Below are 21554 nucleotides of genomic sequence, written 5' to 3' on the forward strand. Positions count from 1 at the left end.
TCTGATGGGAACCAGAAAGTTCTGTGCTTCCCACCTCGTGGCTCTCAGCAGTAAGGAGACAGGATAAGGAAGATGACTTCATTGGTGTTTATTAACAGAACACAGATGGGTTGGGGAAACACCAGCAGAGAGGGCACAGGGGTTGGCACAGCTGCACCAGGCCACCCTGCCCCACTGGAGGATGCCATGTGCAAGGGACCTGATCAGGCGTTTTCCCACCCCACCCTCATCTCTCAGGGAAGGAGGGACCCCAGGGCAGCCCCTCCCAAGCCTGGGGATTGAAGATGCCAAGGTCTCTGGCTGCAGGCCTGGGGTGTCGCCCGCCCTCTGCTCCCTGCCTCCACTCGGGTGTCCATGCCCAGGGACCCACGTGCTGAAGCAGAGTTGACAGCACTGGGACCAGACAGCCATATGTGTGGACCACCTCCCGAGGCTCTTAGTGGCCTGTTCGTCCACAGCCAAGGCCAGCAGTGCCTGGAGCTAGAGGAAACAGTGAGGGCCGCCAGGACAAGGGAGAAGGGAAGAGAGGGGCCCTGGGTCCTGACTATGACCCCTCGTTCCCACCTCCACAGTGCAGGTCAGGCACCTCCCTCCCTTCCCCGGTTCTAATCATGCCCAGGGCTCCCCACACTAGAGGGCATGGGGTCCAGAGAGGGAAGCTCTGGGGTCCTTCTTTCCCTCCCTCCACCCTCCTAATACCCAAGCTTAGGCACTAGCCCCTCTGGTCTGTCCTCTGCAGGCTTCCCACCTCTACCCTATCCCCTCTATTCCACCTTGCACACTGAGCCAGAAGGATATCCTATCTAAAGCACATGATCCTGCAAATCCCCTGCCCGCCCACATCCCTGGCTCACCCTCTCCAAAAATCTGCATTCCCACTTGAATCCCGTTGTAACCTGGTAACACCTGCTTCTCCCACCACTCTCCTGCTCTCCTCGCTCACTCACCCTTGGTCTCTCCCCAGGCCACCTCCTGGCCCCAGGGGAGGAGAAGGGGGCTATATTCTGACCCCCACACCTTGGCTGGATCAACGCCTTGGCCAGAGGCCCTCCCCACCCTGCCGTCCTCTTCCTCTCTCTCTCTCCAAACTTGCCCATCCTCCAGGGCCCTCAGGTCCCACCTCCTTCAGGAAACATGGCCTGCACACGTGAACCCACAGGGATCTTTCTCCCACTTGACTTGATAACCCTTGATGCCCGGGGCCTCATGGGCCTCGAGACAACCTGAGTGTCCTTGCCCAGCTCAAGATTCTGATTCGTTGAAGTGTATGGGGCAGGCTCCCCAAGAGAAGAGAAGGGACTGGGCCCTGAACAGAGATGAGAGGGTGGTGCCGGCTGCCCCATGAGAAAGGGAGCTGGCCGGTCAGGAGGCCTGGGGTCCAGTCCCTTCTGTCGTGTGACCTTGGGCCTCAGTCTGTCCATCTGTGAAGTAAGGGCCGAGCTGGCTCATTTTCAGCCTTGAGTGTGTGCGTGTGCGTGTGCGTGTGTGTTGGGAGTAGACAGAGGTTTTAGGAGAGGCAGAGGCCACAAAAAGGGACTTGCTCTGGGGACCGGCATCACCATGGCAACCTCCCGCAGCCTCAGGCCTCTCAGAACCCCAGAGGGTGCGTGGCAGCCCTTGGGGGCCGGCAGGGCCTCCTGTCTGCTTGCTTCCCATCTCACATCATGGATTCCTCCTCCTCGGCAATCTCTCGGTCCACCTCGATGGCTGTGTTCTCGAAGCTGGTGACGCCCCCGTACTTGCGCGTGTGCACCATCAGTGGCTTGGGGGACTGGCTCCCGGCCAGCGTGGCCACGTACATGCCTGTCCGGTTCTCCTCCAGTGACGGGCCCCAATCTGGGGCTGGCCGGCTGGCCTGCTGGAGCCGCTGCAGCAGAGCAACCACAGGGCTGAGAACCAGGGCTCAGGGACTGCTTCCGGGGTCACCGGCAAAACACTTGCCGCGTCACCTGGATTAGTCTGTGCAACAACCCGGGGAAAGGGCGGGGGCGCTGTCACTTCCCCAAGGGAGTGAGTCGCATGCCTGGGGAGAATTCTGCCCTGCCACTCACAGGTTGGGTGGCCTTTGGGCGTGGAATTTAAGCTCTGCTTCCAGCGTCTGTAACTTGGGAATCATAATGCCTTCAAAGGGTGGTTAGGAAGGCGCTGCTGAGCAGGGTGCTGGGAACAGAGTAAGGCCCAGTAAATGGTGGCTGTTGTTATGGTTACATGGCAGGCGGTCCAGGAGTCCACTCTGGGTCCCTCCCCTAAATGCAGAGTCCTGAAGAGCTGGGAGCTTTGGGGAGAGAGCCATGCACTGGGAAGATGGAGACAGAGTGGCCATGGTCAGTCTGACTCAGACGTCTGACCTTTCCCTCTCCAAGCTCCAGTTTCCATGGAAGGAGGGAGCTAAGGTGATGACTAAGCCTGGACATTCTAGGGTTCTGTCTTCCTCAGACCAAATTCCCAAAGCCCTCTGCCTGCCCTGCCAGGGAGAAGAGCCCCAGACTCTTCAATGAAGGGAGACAACCAACATTAAGTGGAGCCTACTGGGTGTAGATTCCAAGGGAGATAATGTGTGCCATGCCCTTAGCGTGGGGCCTAGCACAGCTCTATACTCAAAGCACAGTGATGCCCATTAAAATGCATTGACAGTAATGTTACCCCACCACTCAGGAACCTGCCAAAGGCTTGTCATCTCACTTGGAATGAAATCCAAAGTGCTCTCATGGCCGCCACGTCCTGACCCCTGTCTACCTTCGTGATCTTGGTTCCCGCCACTCTCTCTCCACCTCCTCTGATCCAGTCTCGCTGACCTCAAATGTGCCGGCCCCTCCTGCCTCAGGGCCTTTGCACTGACTGTCCTTCTGCCTGGAATGCTCTCCCCTTAGACATCTAAACCAATCACCTTGGCGATTTCGTCAGGTCTCTGTCACCTCCTCAGAGAGGTCTCCCCTGGTCACCCTGGCCAGAACACCGTCCTCCCTCACTCTCTATTCCTGTACTCTGGTTTCGTTAGGTTTTGTTTTGTTTTTAAGTATTGCACTTACCACTGCCTTCATGTGTTTGTTTGTTTATTGTCCGTCTCCCGCACTAAAATACAAACTCCCTGAGTTTAAGGACTTAGATTTGTTTCCAGCTGCACACTAGTGCCTAGACCAAGGTTTCTCCACCTGAGAGCACCACTGACATTGTGGCCTAGGAGGTGTTCTGCACATTGAACCCTGTGTAGCAGGATCGCTGACCTCTAGATGCCAGTAGCATTCCCCCTCCAATCCCACCCTCTCAGGACAATCAAAAATGTCTCCAGACATTGCCAAGGGTCCCCTGAGGGCAAAATCACCCCTGATTTTGAGGTGAGAACCTCCCAGCTTAGAACTGAGCACTCACCGGGGTCCCAGCTCTGTGCTGAGTATGGGCTTATTTAATCCTTACACTATCCCTATGAGAGGAGTATTATTATTACCTCCACCCCCCCCCCCCCACACACACCCAGACTGTCTGAAAGTACGGTTCAGAGACATTAGTTAAGTTGGCCAAGGTCACACCGGTGGGAAGCGGTGGTGTGGCATTTGAACCCAGGCAGTCTTGACCCCATCCTGAACTTGAAAAATACCCTGCTTTTCTGCCTGTCACAGTACTGACTTCATTGATGAGCTTTTTTTCTTCTCACAGCAACCGTATGGGCAGTTATCACTATACTCTTTTTTTTTTTTTTTTTTTTTAGGGGAAAGCGCGAACGCAGTCCCCCACTGCTACAAATTCTGCAGTAGAGTTTCCCACGTTTGGGGAAATCGCAGGGATCAGCACATCCGGAGTGCAATGGATGAGCCGTACGCTGCAGAACCACCTTTGTGATCACGGTATCTCCCGACAGGTAAGGATTACTATCCTAATTTTAAGGACTGAGAAAGCAAGGTTCAGAGAGGTGCGTTCACTTGCTTAGGGTCACAAAGCTGGCAAGTGGCAGACCCTGGATTCCGATCCCAGTGGGTCAGTGCTGGGAAGCTTGGTCTCTGAAGGTGGCACCCCTGAGTGGGGCAATGACTCCTCTGCGGGGCTCTCCGATCCCCCAACAACCTGTCCCCTCCGCCTGGCTGTGGGCGGCGGTGGCAGCAGGACAGGAGGGAGGCAAAGCAAGGCTTGGGAACCATGAGCTTCCCGGGAGCTGGAGCCCTCCTCCTTCCCTTCGCAGACACCCTGGCTCTCAACAAGGAGACAATTTTCCTGTAGCAGCACAGGTGGGGCTCCTGAGGTTCAGAAAAGGAAAGGGGTTTGCCTCCAAGTCATACAGCAGTTGGAGGCAGAGCAGTGGCTGGACTCCAGGACTCCCCTGTGATCTGCGCAGTGTGACCACAGCCCACTTCTGCCAGGGAAGGGCTCTGAGCCTCCCTCCAGAAGCTGGAAGATGGGGCAAGGGACAGCCAAGGAGCAGTGGTGGTACATGAGGTAGGGGGGTGGGTGGTAGTGAGCTGGTTAGCAGGCTGGGGAGTGGGGGAGGGGCACAGGAGCCCTGATTTGTAGCCAATCTCACTGTTGTAATTATCCCCACACTTGTCAATTTCAAGCTCTCAATGGTTTAACAACTGGCTCAGCGTATTCCTGAATATTTAACAATTAGCTCTCATGAAGCAGTACTAGTGGCTCCTCTGATGGTGTGTGTGTGTGTGTGTGTGTGTGTGTGTGTCAAGGCTGTCTCTGAGCCCTAGCAGGCTCGCTCAGCTCCACTCACTATGACAGCCTCTTGCCACCAGAGGACTCCACACCCACGGCCTCAGAAGTGGAGGGCTCAGACAGGGACGTAGAGGACAAACGTATGGACACCAAGGAGGGAAAGTGGGGGGCGGGGGGGTGGTGGTAGTGGGATGAATTGGGAGATTGGGATTGACGTATATACACTAATAGGTATGAAATAGATAACTAATAAGAACCTGCTCTATAAAAAATAAATAAAATTAGATTAAAAAATTAAAAAAAAAACGAAGTGGAGGGCTCAGTGTGCAGAGGGCACTTGAGGCCCAGAGAGGGGCGGGATCTCCAGCAGCTGCACAGCATCCCAGCATGTCCACTGGCCCACAAAGGGCCCCTATTCCCCTCTTCCGAGCCTGCAGAATCCCATACCAAACAGCTTGCACTCTGTATGCTTTCTGGGTCTCTCCACAAAGCCTGGCCATGGGCAGGGCTCCCCGTCACCGGAGGAGGGTGACAGCCCACCCCTGGGGTCCTTCAGTGTTGCCTCTGACCCTGAGTTCCACAGCGAAGCTAGCAACCTGAGTTCAAGTCCTGACCCCTGCCCAACTCACCATGGACCTTGGATAAGACCCTTGTCCTTTCAGGTTCCCCCAAGACACGTGGGCAGTGGCCAGTATCCGTGGTCTGTGCCCCTCCCCTGCCAGGGGCCCCAGGTGGTGGGAGGGGCCACAGGATAGGACTCTGGCCCCAGAGCCTGCCACAGACCAAGCAGATCTGAGCTGATTCATAGCCCAGGCTACTGGTTAGAAAAATATGCTCTTCCCAGTTAAAAGAATCCTGCAGGCTCTGGAAAAGGTGTTGGAGCAGACGTTTTCTCTTCTGGAGGTTGGGCCCAGGGCAGGGCCACAGGTCAGGGGGCTGGGAGCAGGCAGGGGCGGGGCAGACTCACCTCCCAGAGCGAGCCCTCCTCTCGAAGCACAGCCACCAGCATGCCGGCTGGGATCATGAGGCAGGACAGCAGGCCCATCAGGATGCCCAGCAGCTCCGCCCAGGCTGGGAAGCGGTAGCTGCCATATTCTGAGGGCTGGTACTTGACGATGCTATACACCAGCAGGGCCTGCAGGTGGGGGGCTCCCAGCATCAAAGTGGGCCTCGGGCATGGCCCAGGGCTTGGGATAGCCCAGGTCTGAGCTACCTTAAAGCCTGAGATAGCTCAGCCCAGAACCACCCAGTTTCTGAGACAGCCCAGTCCTAAGCTGTACCAGAACCTAGATGGTCCATCTTTAGAGCCTTTGCAAGTCCTCAGACAGCCCTGCCCCAAGCTGACCCAACGCCAAGACCTGAGACAGCCCAGCTCTGAGGCGCCCTAATTCCTGAGACGGGCTACCCCTGAGCTGCTCTGACCCCAGCCTTAAGGCTCTGAGGCCTGAGAAAGCCCCGCTCATTTTGCCAACCGAACGCAGGACCGGCCTCAGCACAGCTACAAAAGCTGGGGGCATCAAGGGGGAGGGGAGTAGACCAGGATCCCGGTGCCCGCCCCACCTCTCAGCCCTGACAGAGGTCCACTATGGGCCAGGGCAGTCCTACCAGACTGAACGCCCAGAGGGGCCCTGCTCTGAGCCCTGAGTCCCCAGCCAGCAGCCCTCCCTCCCACCCCCGGTTACCAGGAGCGTGGCCGGGGACAGGAACAGCCAGCAGGCCCTGAAGTAGAGGCCCGGCTTGAAGCCCAGCATCATGTGGATATCCCGGCAGAAGCTCTGGATGCCTGCACAGGGGAGGGAGGAGCACGGTCCCAGCCGCAGCCCCACAGGCGCCAGCAGCCCCTCCTCCACTCCAGCTGCCCCCACTGGAAACCCTGGCCCTCGGGACCAGGAACCCAGTGCAGACTCCCGCTCTCCCACGGTGGGGAGCCTGACTCCACCTCCCATGGCCCCGCTCACCATACACCCGGGTGACAGCGAGGCACGTGGTGATCACCGCCACCATTAGCCCGAAGCTGGCGCTGTAGTCGTCCAGAAGGACCAGCCAGTACATGCCCCCCTGGAACACAAGTCGCAGCTCTGGGGTCCCCTTATCCCAGCCTCTCTCCCTGATGCCACCCCTTCCCCAGGCAGGAAGTGAGCAGGAAGCAGCCAGACCGGCAGGGAGGGCAAGACGATGACAGCCTGACTGCGGTCTGCCTACTGAGCCCTTTATACACATCATCTGATTTGAGTCTCACAACAAGCCTAGATGTAGACCCCATTTTATCAGTGGGAAAACAGCCTCAGGGGGGTGAAACCACTTGTCCTGAGGTCGCTTAGCAAATGCAGGAGCGAGGCTTGAACCCAGGTCTTTCAGACTCCAAAGTCAGGACTCTGGGTCACAGGCCAAGCTGCCCCTGGGAGAGAGGGCCTGGGGCGGACTAGGTTCCTCCCAAGGAGGAAGAAGCAGGTAGTTCGGGGAGTGCTTGGCCTGGCCACAGACAGTGCCGCAGGTGTCTGCCCCAGCCTCGCCCACCAGCTGCCCGCCCACCCCGCAGCGCCACTCACATCCGTGGTGAGGACCAGCCCCATCAGGTACATGGCCACACAGATGAGCCCTGAGAACACAGCCTTCTTGGGCCGCAGGTAATACGGGAACTCATCTGTAACAGCTGTCACGATGGTCTCCAGGAAGGCAAACTGGGGGGGGGGAGAATGGGGGGGGTCAGAAATCTTTCCCCCACACACATACAAACACACACACACAGATACACATCCCACAGGCAAAGATACACACACACCACACATACACACACAGGTACACACATAGATATACACAGACACATCACACAGATCCACATCACACACATGCCATACACACAGACACAATACATGAAGACATACACAGATACACAGTCATACATCTCACACACACACAGACACACATATAGATACACACATCACACACAGATACACACGCAGAGAGACACAGACGTACACTACAAGGTGCACCTGCTGGCGTGGAGCAGCTCACCTGGCTGTCCAAGCCAAGAGTCAGCAGCATAAAGAAGAAGAGGAAGGACCAGAAGGGCGATAGAGGCAGCATGGTCATGGCCTGTGGATAGACGACAAAGGCCAGGCCAGGGCCTGGGCCAAGGGTACACGGCGTCAGCAGTCTGGGGAACGCGGGGGTCCCACATACGTACTCAGATGCACGTGGTCGCTCACACCCACTTGGGCACACTTGGTTCAGCCAGACCCAGAGACGTACACTCACTTCCAACACTTCCTTAATTTTTAGGATACAGGCCAGCACACTGTCGGTGCTCCATAAACACAGGTTGATAAAATAAATGAATTAATAATGAGTACACGAGAAAACACAAGACCCAGTGGAAAGCCTCATTTGAATACACTTATGTACACAATCACTTGCACAAACAGTTCCATGAACACACATACTCAGACACTCCCACTGGCACAAGACACTGATCCACATCATCCAAACCCTCAGCTTGCACAGCCATCTGCACACAGGTTGTGACTCATCTGGACAAGCAAGGCAGGTTCCTAAGATGCAGCAAGACGAGACAACCTCCTACAGAAAGTCACTTATCTCCAGACACAGGTTGACAAACACTCATTTGTACATTCATCCCTTTGCTCTAGGTTACCCAGAGAGCAGCTAAGACACATTCATTCGTGTGCACACACACGCACACGACATACCCATCCACAACCTCACTGGGCCACGTGTATGTTAACTTGCCCAGCCCGGCTGTCCCCGACACACCCTCCACCCACCAGGGCTGGGCAGCCTGCTCACCTGCTTTGGCTACTTGGTCCACAGGCACACCCAGCTCCTGAGACATGTAGCCCAGCACGGAGAAGATGGCAAAGCCAGCCAGGATGCTGGTGATGGCGTTGCCCAGGGTGACGATGAAGGTGTCTCTGCCAGGAGAAGTCCACACACAGGCCAGGGTGAGCGGGCCACGCCTTCACCCACGAGGCCCTCCCCAGCCAGCCACTCTCCTCCCCACTCCAGCCCCTGGGATCTGGGAGGCAGCCCTGACCTATAGATGTTCTGGTGAAACGTGTTGTAGGACGCAAAGGTGAGGAGCCCCCCGAAGCCCACACCCAGGGAGTAGAAGATCTGAAGAGCAGCTTCGATCCACACCTGTGGCAGGCAAGGAAGCAGATGGAGGGCAGAGAGAAGGGGCTGGCACACCATGGTGTCCAGAGGAGGAAGGAGGTGGGGCAAGAGCCAGTCGACAGGTCCAGGGATGCTGTGGTGAAGAGCCTGGCTCACGAGTGACACCGGCAGGAAGCAAGCCCTACTCCAACACTTACACTGCAGGACCTGGGCAAATCCCTTCCCCTCTCTGGGCCTCAGTTTTCCCATCCAGGATCTAGGAGATACTCTCTAAGCTTGGTCCGCTTTTGAAGGAAGTAGCGCCTCGTGTAAATTTTCAGTAGATGCATACTGACAATAAGCCCCTGTAACCCCTTTACTTCCTCCCTAGAGTTGGAGGGACCTGAATTTGAATCCCAGCTCTACCATTTTTTATCTGTGTAACCTGGCCGGGCCACATCACCTCTCCAGGCCTCAGGACCCTCGTCTGTACTGAGGGGATAGGAACAGTACCTCCCTCATAGGGTGGTGGTAAGGATTCTGTAACTACATACATGCAAAGTGCTGGGGCAGGGTCAGGCACAGTCATCCATCAACACATAAGAAACGTTAGGTGTCAGTACCATTGCTGTTTCCATTATTATCACAATGCCCTCCTTGGGGTTTGGAGTCAGACAGATCAGGGTGGAAATCCCAACTCTGCCACTCCCTAGTCATGTGACCTTAAGCTTATCACCAACACTTTTGCGCCTCAGCTTCTTCATCTGTAAAATGAGAGAATAATGCCTACTGCATAGGACTGTGAATAATAATCAAGGAAAGTGCCAAGCACAGCGCCTGGTACACGGGGCTCACCATGTGGAAGATTCTTCCCCCCACCCCCTCTTTTCCCAGGGAGCCCTCTTTCCTCTCCCCAGCCTGACTCTTCCCTCTGCATGCAGGCTTTGAGGGCCTCACCTTGGAAGACAACAGGTGGTGGAACTGAGGGGTGAGATAGAACTGGATGCCCTTCCAGGCCCCTGGGAGGGTGACTCCACGGACCAGCAACATGAGCAGGATGAGGTAGGGGAACGTGGCCGTGAAATACACCACCTGAGAGACAGTAAGGGGGTTGACCTTCTCTTTCCTTTGCTCCTCTCAGAAATCCCCATCTGGGCTTCCCTGGTGGCGCGGTGGTTGAGAGTCCGCCTGCCGATGCAGGGGACGCGGGTTCGTGCCCCAGTCCGGGAAGATCCCACATGCCGCGGAGCAGCTGGGCCCGTGAGCCATGGCCGCTGAGCCTGCGCGTCCGGAGCCTGTGCTCCACAACGGGAGAGGCCACAGCAGTGAGAGGCCCGCGTACCGCAAAAAAAAAAAAAAAAAAAAAAGAAATCCCCATCTTACTAACTCATCTATGCAGCCTAAGCTGGGAGCAGTCACAATGCTCTCTCTCCTTCCCTCACTCCCTCCACACATCACTGCTTTCCAAGGCTGTTCCCAACCATCCACTCTCTCCAGCTCCACTGTACCCTGGTCCAGGCCCCCTGCAAACCCAGCCTGCGTGGTCATCAGACGTTGGACATGCCCAAACTCCCCTCTGCCCCGTCTGTGCCTGTTCCCAAACCTCCAGCCTTGCCCTCAGCAAACACCATCAAGTCTCAAGCCCCTCGCTGCCTTGGCTTGCACCACGATGACCTCTCCTGGCTTTCTAATGGTCTCTACACTGTCTTTCTAATCTTTTTTTTAGTGGTTCTCTTCCTCGTGGACAACGTCTCCCAGCCCTTTGCAGAGGGACAAGTTCTAATTTATAAATGAGTGAGTAAACACTCAGAAGGTTTCCAAGTCCTTCTGAAACAGCTTTATGGCCCTTCCTTCCCTTCATAACCTAAAACGGGCGTCTGCGGCTTTGTCTTCCCAGCATCTAGCTGGCCTTCTTCAGATAACAGTCGCCTGACTTTCCCACCTGGCGCTGACTCCATTCCCAGCCCCAGCCAAGCTGAGCACTCCACCCTCCTGCCCACGGTGACTGGTTCAGGGATGGGTATCAGACCTATGTATCCAGTGAGACTCAATTCTAGGATTTTTGAAACTTGGGACAAGGGAGAATACTTAGCAGGTAAGATGTAAGCGTAGAGCTGCTAGGGGCAACCTCATGAAAAACGTAGCCTGAGAAGGAAGCCAATCTGGAGGAAAGTACTGCTGAGACACCAAGAGAACGACATTCCTGATAACTCCAACTGAACCTCTAGATCCAGCCATGCCTGAAGCAGACCCTCTAGACTTTCCAATTTGGTGTGACAACTGGGTGTTCTAGTGCTTGCATTTCAAAGAGCCGTCACTCATACCCACCCTCCAAGCACTCAATGAACACTTGCTGAGGTTCTTCAAAGGGCCAAGCACTAGGTTAGGAAAGAAGCTTGAATAACAGGTAGGTCCCGCTCTCGGCGTGTTTCTAGTCTAGCGAGCCAGCCTAGCCACCATCCAGGCTCACCCCCACATCTTTCTTCAGGCAGTGCCTCCCTCCCCAAGTCTCAATGCACTCTCCCTCCCCCTATTCCCAGTTGAAGTCCATCCATCCTCTCAGGCTCAGTCCACACCCTGCCTCCTCAGGAAGACCTCACCCTTCCCAGCCTCTGAAGCCTCCGGGGCCTCCCAGCTTCACCTTGCCCGAGGACTTCACACCCTTGAGGATACAGAGGAACACGATGACCCAGGCAAGCAGCAGGCAAAGGCAGAGGTTCCAGCGGATCTGCCCAGGACTTCCGATGCCCCGGCTGCCTTGGATGTGGAGGACGTAGCGGCTGTGGGAGACAAGGTCTGAATGTCCTCTGGTGACCCTGCCACGTTCCACAGACATTGAGTAAAGCTGTGGCCAGCCTGCGAGACTATCCTGGCTTTTTTCTATTTGATTCCTCTCCATCCTTCTCTGACCAGCTCAGCAGCCACGAGGTGGGCCTCTACAGACCCCATCACGCAGGCTGCTTTCCTCTTCAATTTCCATCTGGGTCTGGCTAATGGGAGGCAACAGCAGGAGACTGGATGATGGGTTGGGGTATTTACACACACATATGTACACGCATACATGCACGCACACCATCAGAGGGTCTGGCTGTGACTGCCTTCTGCTATAGCACAGCTTTTGTTGGGCAGCCCTTCCTCCAAGGCTTCAAATTTCCCCCGGTTCCGGGAACACTGCCTCCTTGCCTCGGGGGTGATATGGCTGTCCCTCCTGCTGGTGCCTCACCTTTCCATGTGGATCCCCTCTGTAAAGTCCCTCCACTCACTCAGCTCCCTTCAGCCCTGTGAGCGTGCCAATCGGCTTCCTGCCTGCTCCCCCCAACTGATGCAGTGGGCCATGGCGTTGCCATGGAGACCCCTGGCAGTTGCCAGTGACCATGTCATGTTCTTTGGCTTTTAGCTGCAGACCCAAGCCCTCCCCCACTGGTCAGACATACTCCTCAGCAGGTGCAGACACTTTGGATGGACTTTAAGTGGATAAACGGATGGACCGTGTAATATGTGTGGGTTGGAGATTAAAACATTTCAAGACATGCAGCTCATTTGGGGGAAGATTCCTAAGAGTAGCCTTTTGCTACTAGGTAAAGGGTTGGGGGTATCTGGTCTGTGTCCTCTGGTTAACCAATGGTCCTTACCTAGGAACAAGGCTACTCTGGAATGTTCCAGAACAAGATCACGGATCAGGAGGCCTTGGTTCCAGTACTGCCTCTGCCAGTAGGTACTGAGCAAGCCTCTGGGCCTTGTTTTCTCAGCTATAAAGTGGGACTTTGGGACAGGCTAATGGACAGCGATGCCCTTTCGATACCCACCATTCACAGGGGCTTGCAATGTGCCTGGCACTGTGTTAAGGGTTTTACCTGCATAATTCGCATAGCAACCCCTTACTCTCTCCTACAGTCTTCTTTCTCCTGTTAGGCTAACCTGAGATGGTCCTGTATGATCATGGCCTCTGCTAAGTGCCTTACCCACTAGTACAGTCGGTACTCAATAAATACAGATTGAAAGAACGAATGAGTGAGTGGCTGACTGATACCATCCTATGAAGCAGGGACTCTTATTACCCCCTTGAGCAGAGGAGGAAACTGAGGCTCCAAAAGTTGACGATTACTGTTACCGTCGGCATCATTACCATCAGCTAGCACTTACTGGGCACTCACAATCCACCAGGCTGGGCAGCACTACTTATAAGCTTTCTTTCCTCGAATCCTCACAGTAACCTTCCAATACTATTAGCACACCCACTTCCAAGATAAAGCAAAAGAAATTGTTCACGGTCACACAGCTGGCCAGGTGAAGAGCTGGGATTGGAACCCAGAGTCCACCTAACACGAGCACCTGAGCTTGGCCTTTGAGGTGCATATGCTGAGCCCCCTGGGGACACGGGCACACTGATGCCTTCTGTCCCTCCCTGACCGTTGCTGGGCCGGCGGGGGCCTGACCTCCAGTACTCCTCGCTGGGGCTGACGGTGCTGGTGAGGTTGAGGGGCAGGGCCCCGTTGCCGTCCTTGGAGCCTCTGTGCTCGAGGCAGAGGTCTGTGTTCCACCAGTTGCCACAGTGCTCCCAGGGCAGGTTGCTGGTGAGGGAGGCGAAGAGGTAGAAGAGGACGTAGGCGATGATCATGTTGTAGTAGATGGCCACCAGGCCCACGATGAGCAGCATGGCCGCACCGGCACCTGGGCGGGGGAGCGGGCAGCCTTCAGGCCAAGGAAGCCATCCCCTTTCTGGGTTTCACCTCCCTCTCTGCCTACAGGTTGTGGCGGGAACCTCCCCGCCTCCCTCAGGCTCAGAGCACCCCACTGAAGCCTCACCTTTGAAGAGGGGGCTGATTTTCCAGACAGCCAGGGGTCCCAGGCTGGAGAACTGGCCCAGAGAGAGCTCGAGGAAGAAGAGGGGGATGCCGCAGATGGTCAGCATGAGGAAGTAGGGCACAAGGAAGGCGCCTGCGAGGAGGAGAAGGGAGGGTGGGGAGGGTCTGGGGCTGGGCTCCCCCTAAAGCCCAGCTGTAGCCCCGCCCCACCCCTCCCCTGACTGGCAGACACCACCACTTCTCACGTGGATTAGGGCTGGGCACTGCAAGACTGTCTTCTCTTATGCCAGGAGATCACTGAGGGCCAAGGGGTCGGGGTGGGGGGGAGTTGGGGGGGGCGGGATTTACTCACCTCTGTAGCCCCAGCGCCCAGGCCAGGACTGGGTTCAGAGCAGACATTGAGTGAATGAATGAACAAATGAGTGAATGAATAAGTGCATTCCCCGCCAGAGGAAGTACAAACCCCTCAGTACAGAAATCGACACCCTGCAGAACATGGCTCCAGTCTACTGCCCCTCCCCTCTCCCCAGCACCACCTCAGATGCTTGTGGCTGCCTCCTGTGGTCCCGTGTGCCCAGCATCCCTTCCCCTTTTCTTCTCATATCAGCAGGCAGCTCCTTTACAGGACTGCCCACCACCATATGGCTCTGGAAGTGATGCCAGTTACACCAGCCAACCCCTGCCCACCCCTTCCTGGGCACATATCCCAAGGCAGGACAATTAGATACCTTCCCTGCAATTCTATACAGATTCATTCAGAGAGAGCAGTGCTGGGAAGGAAGTCATTCCAGAGCTGTCTGTGGCCACCCCCGACCCACCTGTAAGGAGGAAGCCTGGTCCAGGGAAAAAGGAGGTCAGCACACAGAGAGGGAAGAAGCATCAGAACCAGGGAGAGGGAGGACAGAGACAGCTATGGACATCCCTGTGTTCCTGGAGCTTTGGAGGTCAGCACTCGTCCCACACTTCCCAGTCATCCCAATTCATCTCGTCCTTGCTTCATCTAGTTCTACTTGGATTTCTGTCTCTCTGCCAATATGCGCTTCTTTAAGGAGTTTGGTAGAGTTGGGAGGAGACACAGTGCTGGTGGGAGCACATTGGCTCTGGAGACGATAGCCCTGGGGTGGACTGTTGGATCCCCATCGTGTGACCTTGGGCAAGGAACTTGGCCTCTCCAAGCACTGCGGCCTCATCAAGACGGTGCCCACCCAGGTGGTTGTCATCAGGGTTAAATGAGACAGGCCTGGAGAGCACTGAGTCTGGGGCCTGGCCGATGGTGAGTGCTAACCCCAGCTATTGTTAATGAGACTTAGAACAGCCACTTGATGGAGAGGCAGGGACGGAGAATTTGTTTAAGATGGAAGAGATGCTGGGTTTGCAGCATGAATGGAAGGAACAAGAGAGGAGGCTAGATTGAAGATTCAGGAGCAGGAATGACTGAGGGAGCGAGGTTCCGGAGGAGGTGAGGTGGGAGAGGAGGGTTGGGGAGAAGACTGAGAGCACAGTGATCACTGACAGGCACACACAGCCCTTTATCACGAAGTAGAGGCAGCCCCCTCTGCCCGTCACTCACGGCCCAGGAAGCGCCAGGGCTTGTCAAGAGAACCGAGTGTGTATCCATGCTGGGGATGAGACAGGAAGGAGGGGACTGGGAGAGGAAAAGGGACACGGCAGGGTGAGCTCCCCCTTCCAGCCCCAGGTCAACGCTTTCAACTAATTCAGCCCAAGGTCACATAGGAGACAGTGGCCAAGGCCACTTAACACCTCACTGCACCCTGAGCCTTGGCCCATTGGACTAGATGCCCCTCATGCAGGCATCAGGCCCATACCTCCTCCGTTGGTGTAGGCTCGATAGGGGAAACGCCAGACGTTCCCCAGGCCTACACAGTAGCCGATGCAGGACAGCAGGAAGTCCAGCTTGCCTGTCCAGTTCCCCCGGTCTGCGGCAAAGTCCACATCCAGGTCTACATTGCCCTGGTCACTGGGGGTCATCAGCAGGTCTGGGGTGATGGGCTGCCAGTAAGAGAGACCAAAGGGGTGAGGGAGAAGGTGAGGCCAGGTTGAACTGGAACCCCCCAAATAAGAATATGGAATCAAACAGGGCTAAGTGCCAAGAACTCTATTGGTTCAGATAATCAACCGCTCTCACCTGGGCTGACAGGTTAATAGGCAGGAGCTCCTTGGGGTTTCAGGGGACTACAAACTTTTGAGACTAGCAGGGTGGCTCAGGCACTAAGAAAGCCACCTTGATCTTAGTTTGGCTAACACAGAGGTCCAATGAAGGGACGGTCCTATTTTGATGACGACGACGATGACGATCTTAAGAACAGTTACCACGTGTGAGCACTTACCACGCACTCGCTGCACTAAACATTTTACTCACATTACCTGATTTCATTCCCAGAACAACTCTGTGAGCTAAGTACTCATCTGAGGGAAACTGAGGCTCAAAGAGGTATGATGACACACCCACAGTTTTTGCAAGGCTGGCTAGTGGGAGAACTAGGCTTCCAGCCCAGAGCTTCCTGATGCCGAAGCCCAGGTCTTCAACCACCCAGTGCTGGAGTTCTGCTACTCCGTTCTGGGCACCATATTTTAAGAAAGACAGTGGCAGTTTGGAGCATGTGCAGCTGACTAGATTGGAGTGTATTCAGGAAAGGCAGTTACAGGAGGACAAGAGGAAGAAGTGGGGCCCCTTAGCATAGAAAGGACGGGGCATGGAGAGAATGTGGGCTCCCCTGGGCTTAGATTTATGCTGTGTGGCTCAAGAAGGCCTTCTGAGGACTGTGAATTTTAGCTCACAAGCAGGAAGAAGCTACTGAAGCCCCAGTCTGCCTCAGAAAGTTGTAATCTTCCTGTCTCTGGAGGAAAGATGCATGCACAGAGGGGAATGGCAACCAGCTGTCCCTAAAATCCCCTCCTGTGGTTTAAGGAGGGCCCGGAAGTCCACTGGGCATTCTCCCTTCAGGCTGGGGCTGGGCGATGGAGGCCTTCCTCCAGGTGCTTGGAACCCTGGCTGGAGAGATGAGTTAGTGTGTCCATGAGCTGTCCAGGCTTAGGGCCGGGAAGGAAGCCCAAAGTTACCAGGATGACTATCTAAAATTCAGACAGCAGTTCCCAGAAGTGACTCCAGGAATGGGGCAGGAGAAAGGGGCAGCTACACCTTTTCTGCTTGCCTCTGAAAGCCATGCCCCGTGGCAGAGGAGGACGGAGCTGCAAAGAGGCCCGTTATCAAATAATGTTCATGGTTTTCAGAGAGGAGAAAGGACCCTCCTGCTTCCTGCTGAGGAACAACTGTGGGGAAACAGTGATTCCACTGGACTGGGCGTCAGGAGACCACGATTCTCATCCCAGGTCTGTGCCAATTCACTGTGCAACTTCAGGAAAGACTCTTTTGAGCCTTGGTTTCCCCATATGGATACTGAGGGGATTGGATAGATCACTAATTCCAAAAACACATCACTTGAAATGTTTGTAGATGTTGGGTGGAACAAAGGATTCTTGAATTTAAAAGTTTGGGGAAAGCTGGGTTATCACAAGGTAAAACAGGTTGCTTTGCTGCAGGACTTGTCAGATCCTTTAATGGACCAATATGCACTGTGACTCTCCAAGTAGGGACTAGAACAGAGAGTATTCTCCAATTCTACTTAAGAAAAGGGTCTCAAGGAGCTAGCATGTCAGGATATACTTGGCAGAAATGCAAGTCTAGATAATCTTTAGCTAATAGTCTTCTGGCTCTGATGATCTGTGAGGCAAGATTCATCAAGGAGACTTCACCACAGTGGTCGAGGACCAGATCAGATCCCAGCACAGGGACTCAGCAAATAGCTACTACCCAATTTGCTTTATCCCCTAAAATTGGCCTTCCTGGCACCAGCCCAAGTAGGTGTCTACACACAAATCAGGTGACAGAGGAAACCTTGCTGGGGACTCATCATATGAGCATTGCTGGGATGAGGATGGTGAAAGGAGAGTCCAAGTGTCACAGGACTGGAGGTGCCTGGCTGCAATGACATGGTTAGGGCAACGGGCTCAGGTGGCAGAAATGTGGTAACAGCATTGGGCGCTCAGTGATAGTGACAACCATGGTGGTGATCCTGCCTGAGGCTGGCTATTGGCCAGAGGGGCAGTGGTGACGGGGGCAGCCTGGCATGATTATGGGTGATGCTGACAATGATGAAGAGCATGAAAAAGCCGCTTTTCAAGTAACTGGGCTCCAAGGGTTGAAATATGTTGCTGGTGGTTCTCTGGCTGCGATCTCAAACATGCTGGGGTGAGGATAGCAGCGGCTCCTAGACCTGTATGAAACCCACCCCTTACCTCTGATGCCCCTTTCCCCAAGTCTTCCTCTCCAGCCGGGTGAGCATCTGCCCTCTCCCAGGTGAATTCCCTCCCAGGTGAACTCCAAGAGGGATGGGGTAGCAGCCACTTGACACTGGCCCCTAGTGTTGGGTGGGGAGGCAGACCTGTCACCCTGTGACCCCTCCCCTCAGGCCAGCTGGCAGGAGGCCCTGATAATGAGGTTCCTCTGATCCCTCCTGAGAAGTTGCTGCCCTTTCTATGTTCACAGAGCAGTCCCGGCTCTCTGTTTCCATGGTGACAAGAGTGCCAAGAGCAGGATGCTGCCAGCTCTTCCGTCCCCTCCTCCCCCAATCAGAGGGAAGACTGCTCCTGTTCCAGGAACAGGGGATGGGGTCCTCCAAAGCTGAGCCAGTCCAAAGCCCACGTGGAGCCTCCAACCCCACCACGCGGTAAATCCCAGGAGGCTGGCACAGAGAGGACAGAACTAACTGAGAGACCGAGAGAAGCAACAAGATCAATGGGGCAGGGTTGGAAGCTGGATGAGTTAGTTGCTTCACACTTCTGCCTGGGTGTGAGGCTCCCACCCCTGATCCCCCCACTCTCCACCCAGAGTCACACAGGAACACACATCTGAGTTTGCCAGACCACACCCCCTCTTTTAGGGGCCAGCAGAGGTAGGTCACCAGCAGTGTCAGGGCTGGGAGAGGTACGACTTCCCAAGCCAAGGCTTTCATACCTCCTTCAGGATGAGAGAGACAGTAGGACTCTGGAGTCTGACTTCATTATTGTACAGATCAGGAAAGTGAGTTTCAGAGGAGAAGGGGCGAGCCCAAGGTCAAACAGCAAGTTAAGGGCAGAGCAAAGCCAGGACTCAGATCCCTGACCCTCAGTCCCGTGCTCATCTCTGAATAATGCTGCCGTAGCTGGCACCTCCTCACTCCCCGACCCCCTTCTCCTGGAGACCAAGGGAGGGGACACTGAGGCCAGGGGTCCCACCCCTGCCCTGCTGGCCCTAGGTGGCTCAGCCCACCTTCAGGAAAGCAGTAACCTGCACCCCTCAGTTTCCTTGTCTACAAATTGGGGATAATAAGACCTAGGGCCCAGGATTGTTGGAGGATTACTTGAGATCAGGCTTCATACAACATGGCTATTTACATAATGAGTGGCCCTGTGCCAGTGAGGGGCGGGGGCTCTTGTGAGAAGAGAGAGGGAGGAGGAGAGAGTAGGATGGAAGAGAACAGGGGCTGGACTCAAGAAGACCCAAAGGACCCACAAATGACCCCAGCAAGTCACTTATGTCAGGAAACAAAAAGGACCCACTTATCACAGTGGTTCCACGCTCAGCTGCCCAAGGGCAGAGGGCTTGAACGAGTGTATGGTGGCGGTGGGTCTTGCGGGAGAGGGGACCGTCCACCACACCAGCAGCTGGGAGTTCACCGTATCCACCCCCCAGGACTGTGGGGCCTGCTTTGGTGCCGCACACTGGGGATGGACCAGTGATGGTCCAGGCTAGAAAACAGACTTGCCCCAAGTCACAGGGTAAGCGGCATCTGTAGAAACAGTACCCAGGCATTCTGACTCCTTGGCTAAGACTGGTACTCTTAAGCTAAAAGCTAGAAAACTTCCCCTGAGACTCTCCCTCCCCACATACATGTGACTTGGCTGGCAGGTCCAATCCCACAGGACAAGGTGGGGCGGGGCTGAGGTCTGGGCCCAGGGCTCCAGGAACACATAGACTTGGCTTTCTCTCTCATGACAGCTTCTACCCCACCTCCACAGCCCTTGGGTCTCCCATTTCCTCCCTGCTTGCCTTTGCCTCCCTCTTGCCCTGCTGAGGGGCAGCCTGGGGTCTTATCAGGGAAGCCAAAGCTGTCAGGAGAATGAAGGGGGTGGGGAGGAAGCAGGAGGTGGGCACTGCAGGGCAGGAGCACTGGTAGGAAACCTGGGCGCAGCTGCTGGCTCACGGAGGCTGCTTCAGCGCGGAGTGCACAGGTGAGGACCTGCTCCAAGCTCCCACCCCCGACCAGTCCTGCCCAAGGCTGTCTCAGCTATTCTAACATCTCCCACCCCCCCAAATCAGCCCCTGGGGGAACTGGACCCGGGTACTGGGGAGGGGCGGGTGCCTGGCCCTGGCACCCCTACCTCGTGCCCCCTGTGGCTTGAGACACCTGTTCGCAGGACCTGGCCCAGTGAACCCCAGGCCCCATCACACTGCATTCGGACCCCCAGAAGGGGAAGGCCACTCTCCACCCCGTGCAGGCTGTGACCCCTCCCCTCCCTGCAATCCAGCCCTGCCTGCCTCCTCCGGAGCCCTGAGCCGGTTGCAGGTGCCCTCTCCCACCCTCCCAGGGGGCTCGAGAGGGGGCGGGCCTCCGCACCCCTCCCTCAGGTGCGCCCCTGCCCTCGTGCCCTACCTTGCTGAGGTGAGCTCCCTGGAGCTTCTTCATCTTGGAGGGCGGGTCTCTGGGGCTTCCCGGCTGGGCTTTTCCTGAGCGCAGAGAGCGAGCGAGGGAGCAAGAGATCTCGCCGCCGGCCGGCTGCCGCGCCCTGGCCTCCGCGACTCCCGCGCACCGGCTGGGGAGCCGCGGGCGCAGGCGCTGCCGTCCGTGGGCTGCCGGGCGCTGCCTCTCCCTGCGCAGCGCCCTAGGCTGGGGAGGGGTGCACCGCTGCGTCCGCGTAGACAGACGGGCTGACTGACTGACAGCAGGGGGATGCGCGCCCCCGCACGCAGAGCTGCCGATTGGAGGGGCCCGAGCGCGTGGGGAGGGGGGTCCGCAACGGAAACCCTCAGAGGTCTCCAGGCCTCTGCCACCGTCCCCTGCGTGACCTTGGGCAAGTAACCTGCCCTCTCTGGGCCTCCGTTTCCCTAGCTGGGCAATGAGGGAGGCAGGCCATGCACATGGACAGTAACAGCCCTGCCTTGGGTTCCAGCATCTCTGTACCTCCTCTTTGTTCTGTGACCCTGCCCACGTTACTTAAACTCCCTGTGCGGCCATTCTCTGTCTAGAAAATGGGGACAAGAATCTTACGTCCCTTATAAGGATGTGAGGAATCCAGGAAGATTGTGCATAGAAAACATTTAGCACAGAGCCTGGCGCATCACAGGAGCTCAGTTCACATTTATGGACCCACTGTGTGTTGTCCACTCTTGCCAACAAATGAACAGCTGATAGTCAGATATTTATTAAATCATCCAATCTACCAATACTTACTGAGCACCTAAAGTGTGCCAGATCCTGGGCTAGGTCTTATTTTTCTCAGCGCAGTGACCTGGAGACGATGTTATTATCCCTGTTTTACAGAAGAGGAAACCAAAGCACAGAGAGGTTGAGTCACTCACTCAAGGTCACAGTGCTAGCGAGTGACACTAGTGACAGAGTCAGGCCTCATGGACCTTCCGGGCCAGTAGTGGTGCTGAACAGGCCTGTTTCCTAGGGATGAAAGTGAAACAGGGAATTTGGGGTGAGAAGGAGGGACAGGGCAAGTGCCACTGTATGGTCGTGATGGTTTGTGACTTCGATCCTGTCCACCCGCAGTATGACCTTGGGAATGTTAACGGTTTCCTGTCTGTAAAGTGGGCCATCCGCCAACTGGGGCCTGGCTAACCTCTCAGAGTGTTGTAAGGGTACAGTGAGCCCGCCCGCAGCTAGGATGGGGAATTATTAGCTAGAGTGATCATATGCG

At 55.8% G+C, this 21554-nt stretch overlaps 1 protein-coding gene and 1 non-coding gene across 2 annotated transcripts; both read right to left on the reverse strand.

Annotated features, from left to right (window-relative positions):
- Positions 1-68: 68 nt before the first annotated feature.
- SLC6A7 (solute carrier family 6 member 7) lies at positions 69-20469 on the reverse strand. Its single transcript, XM_032629267.1, has 14 exons — positions 20285-20469; positions 15398-15581; positions 13573-13704; positions 13203-13437; positions 11408-11546; positions 9724-9858; positions 8708-8811; positions 8461-8585; positions 7669-7781; positions 7203-7334; positions 6612-6711; positions 6336-6436; positions 5621-5788; positions 69-1867 (listed from the first exon to the last, which is right to left on the reverse strand). Exons 1-14 carry the CDS (start codon positions 20315-20317, stop codon positions 1658-1660), a joined length of 1911 nt encoding a protein of 636 aa, XP_032485158.1. The 5' UTR covers positions 20318-20469; the 3' UTR covers positions 69-1657.
- On the reverse strand, positions 3704-3864 carry LOC116752418. The gene has a single exon (XR_004349490.1). It is a non-coding gene; the product is annotated as a U1 spliceosomal RNA (small nuclear RNA).
- Positions 20470-21554: the final 1085 nt, after the last annotated feature.

This window comes from Phocoena sinus, chromosome 3 (genome assembly GCF_008692025.1).
Source record: "Phocoena sinus isolate mPhoSin1 chromosome 3, mPhoSin1.pri, whole genome shotgun sequence".
Lineage (NCBI taxonomy): Eukaryota > Metazoa > Chordata > Mammalia > Artiodactyla > Phocoenidae > Phocoena > Phocoena sinus.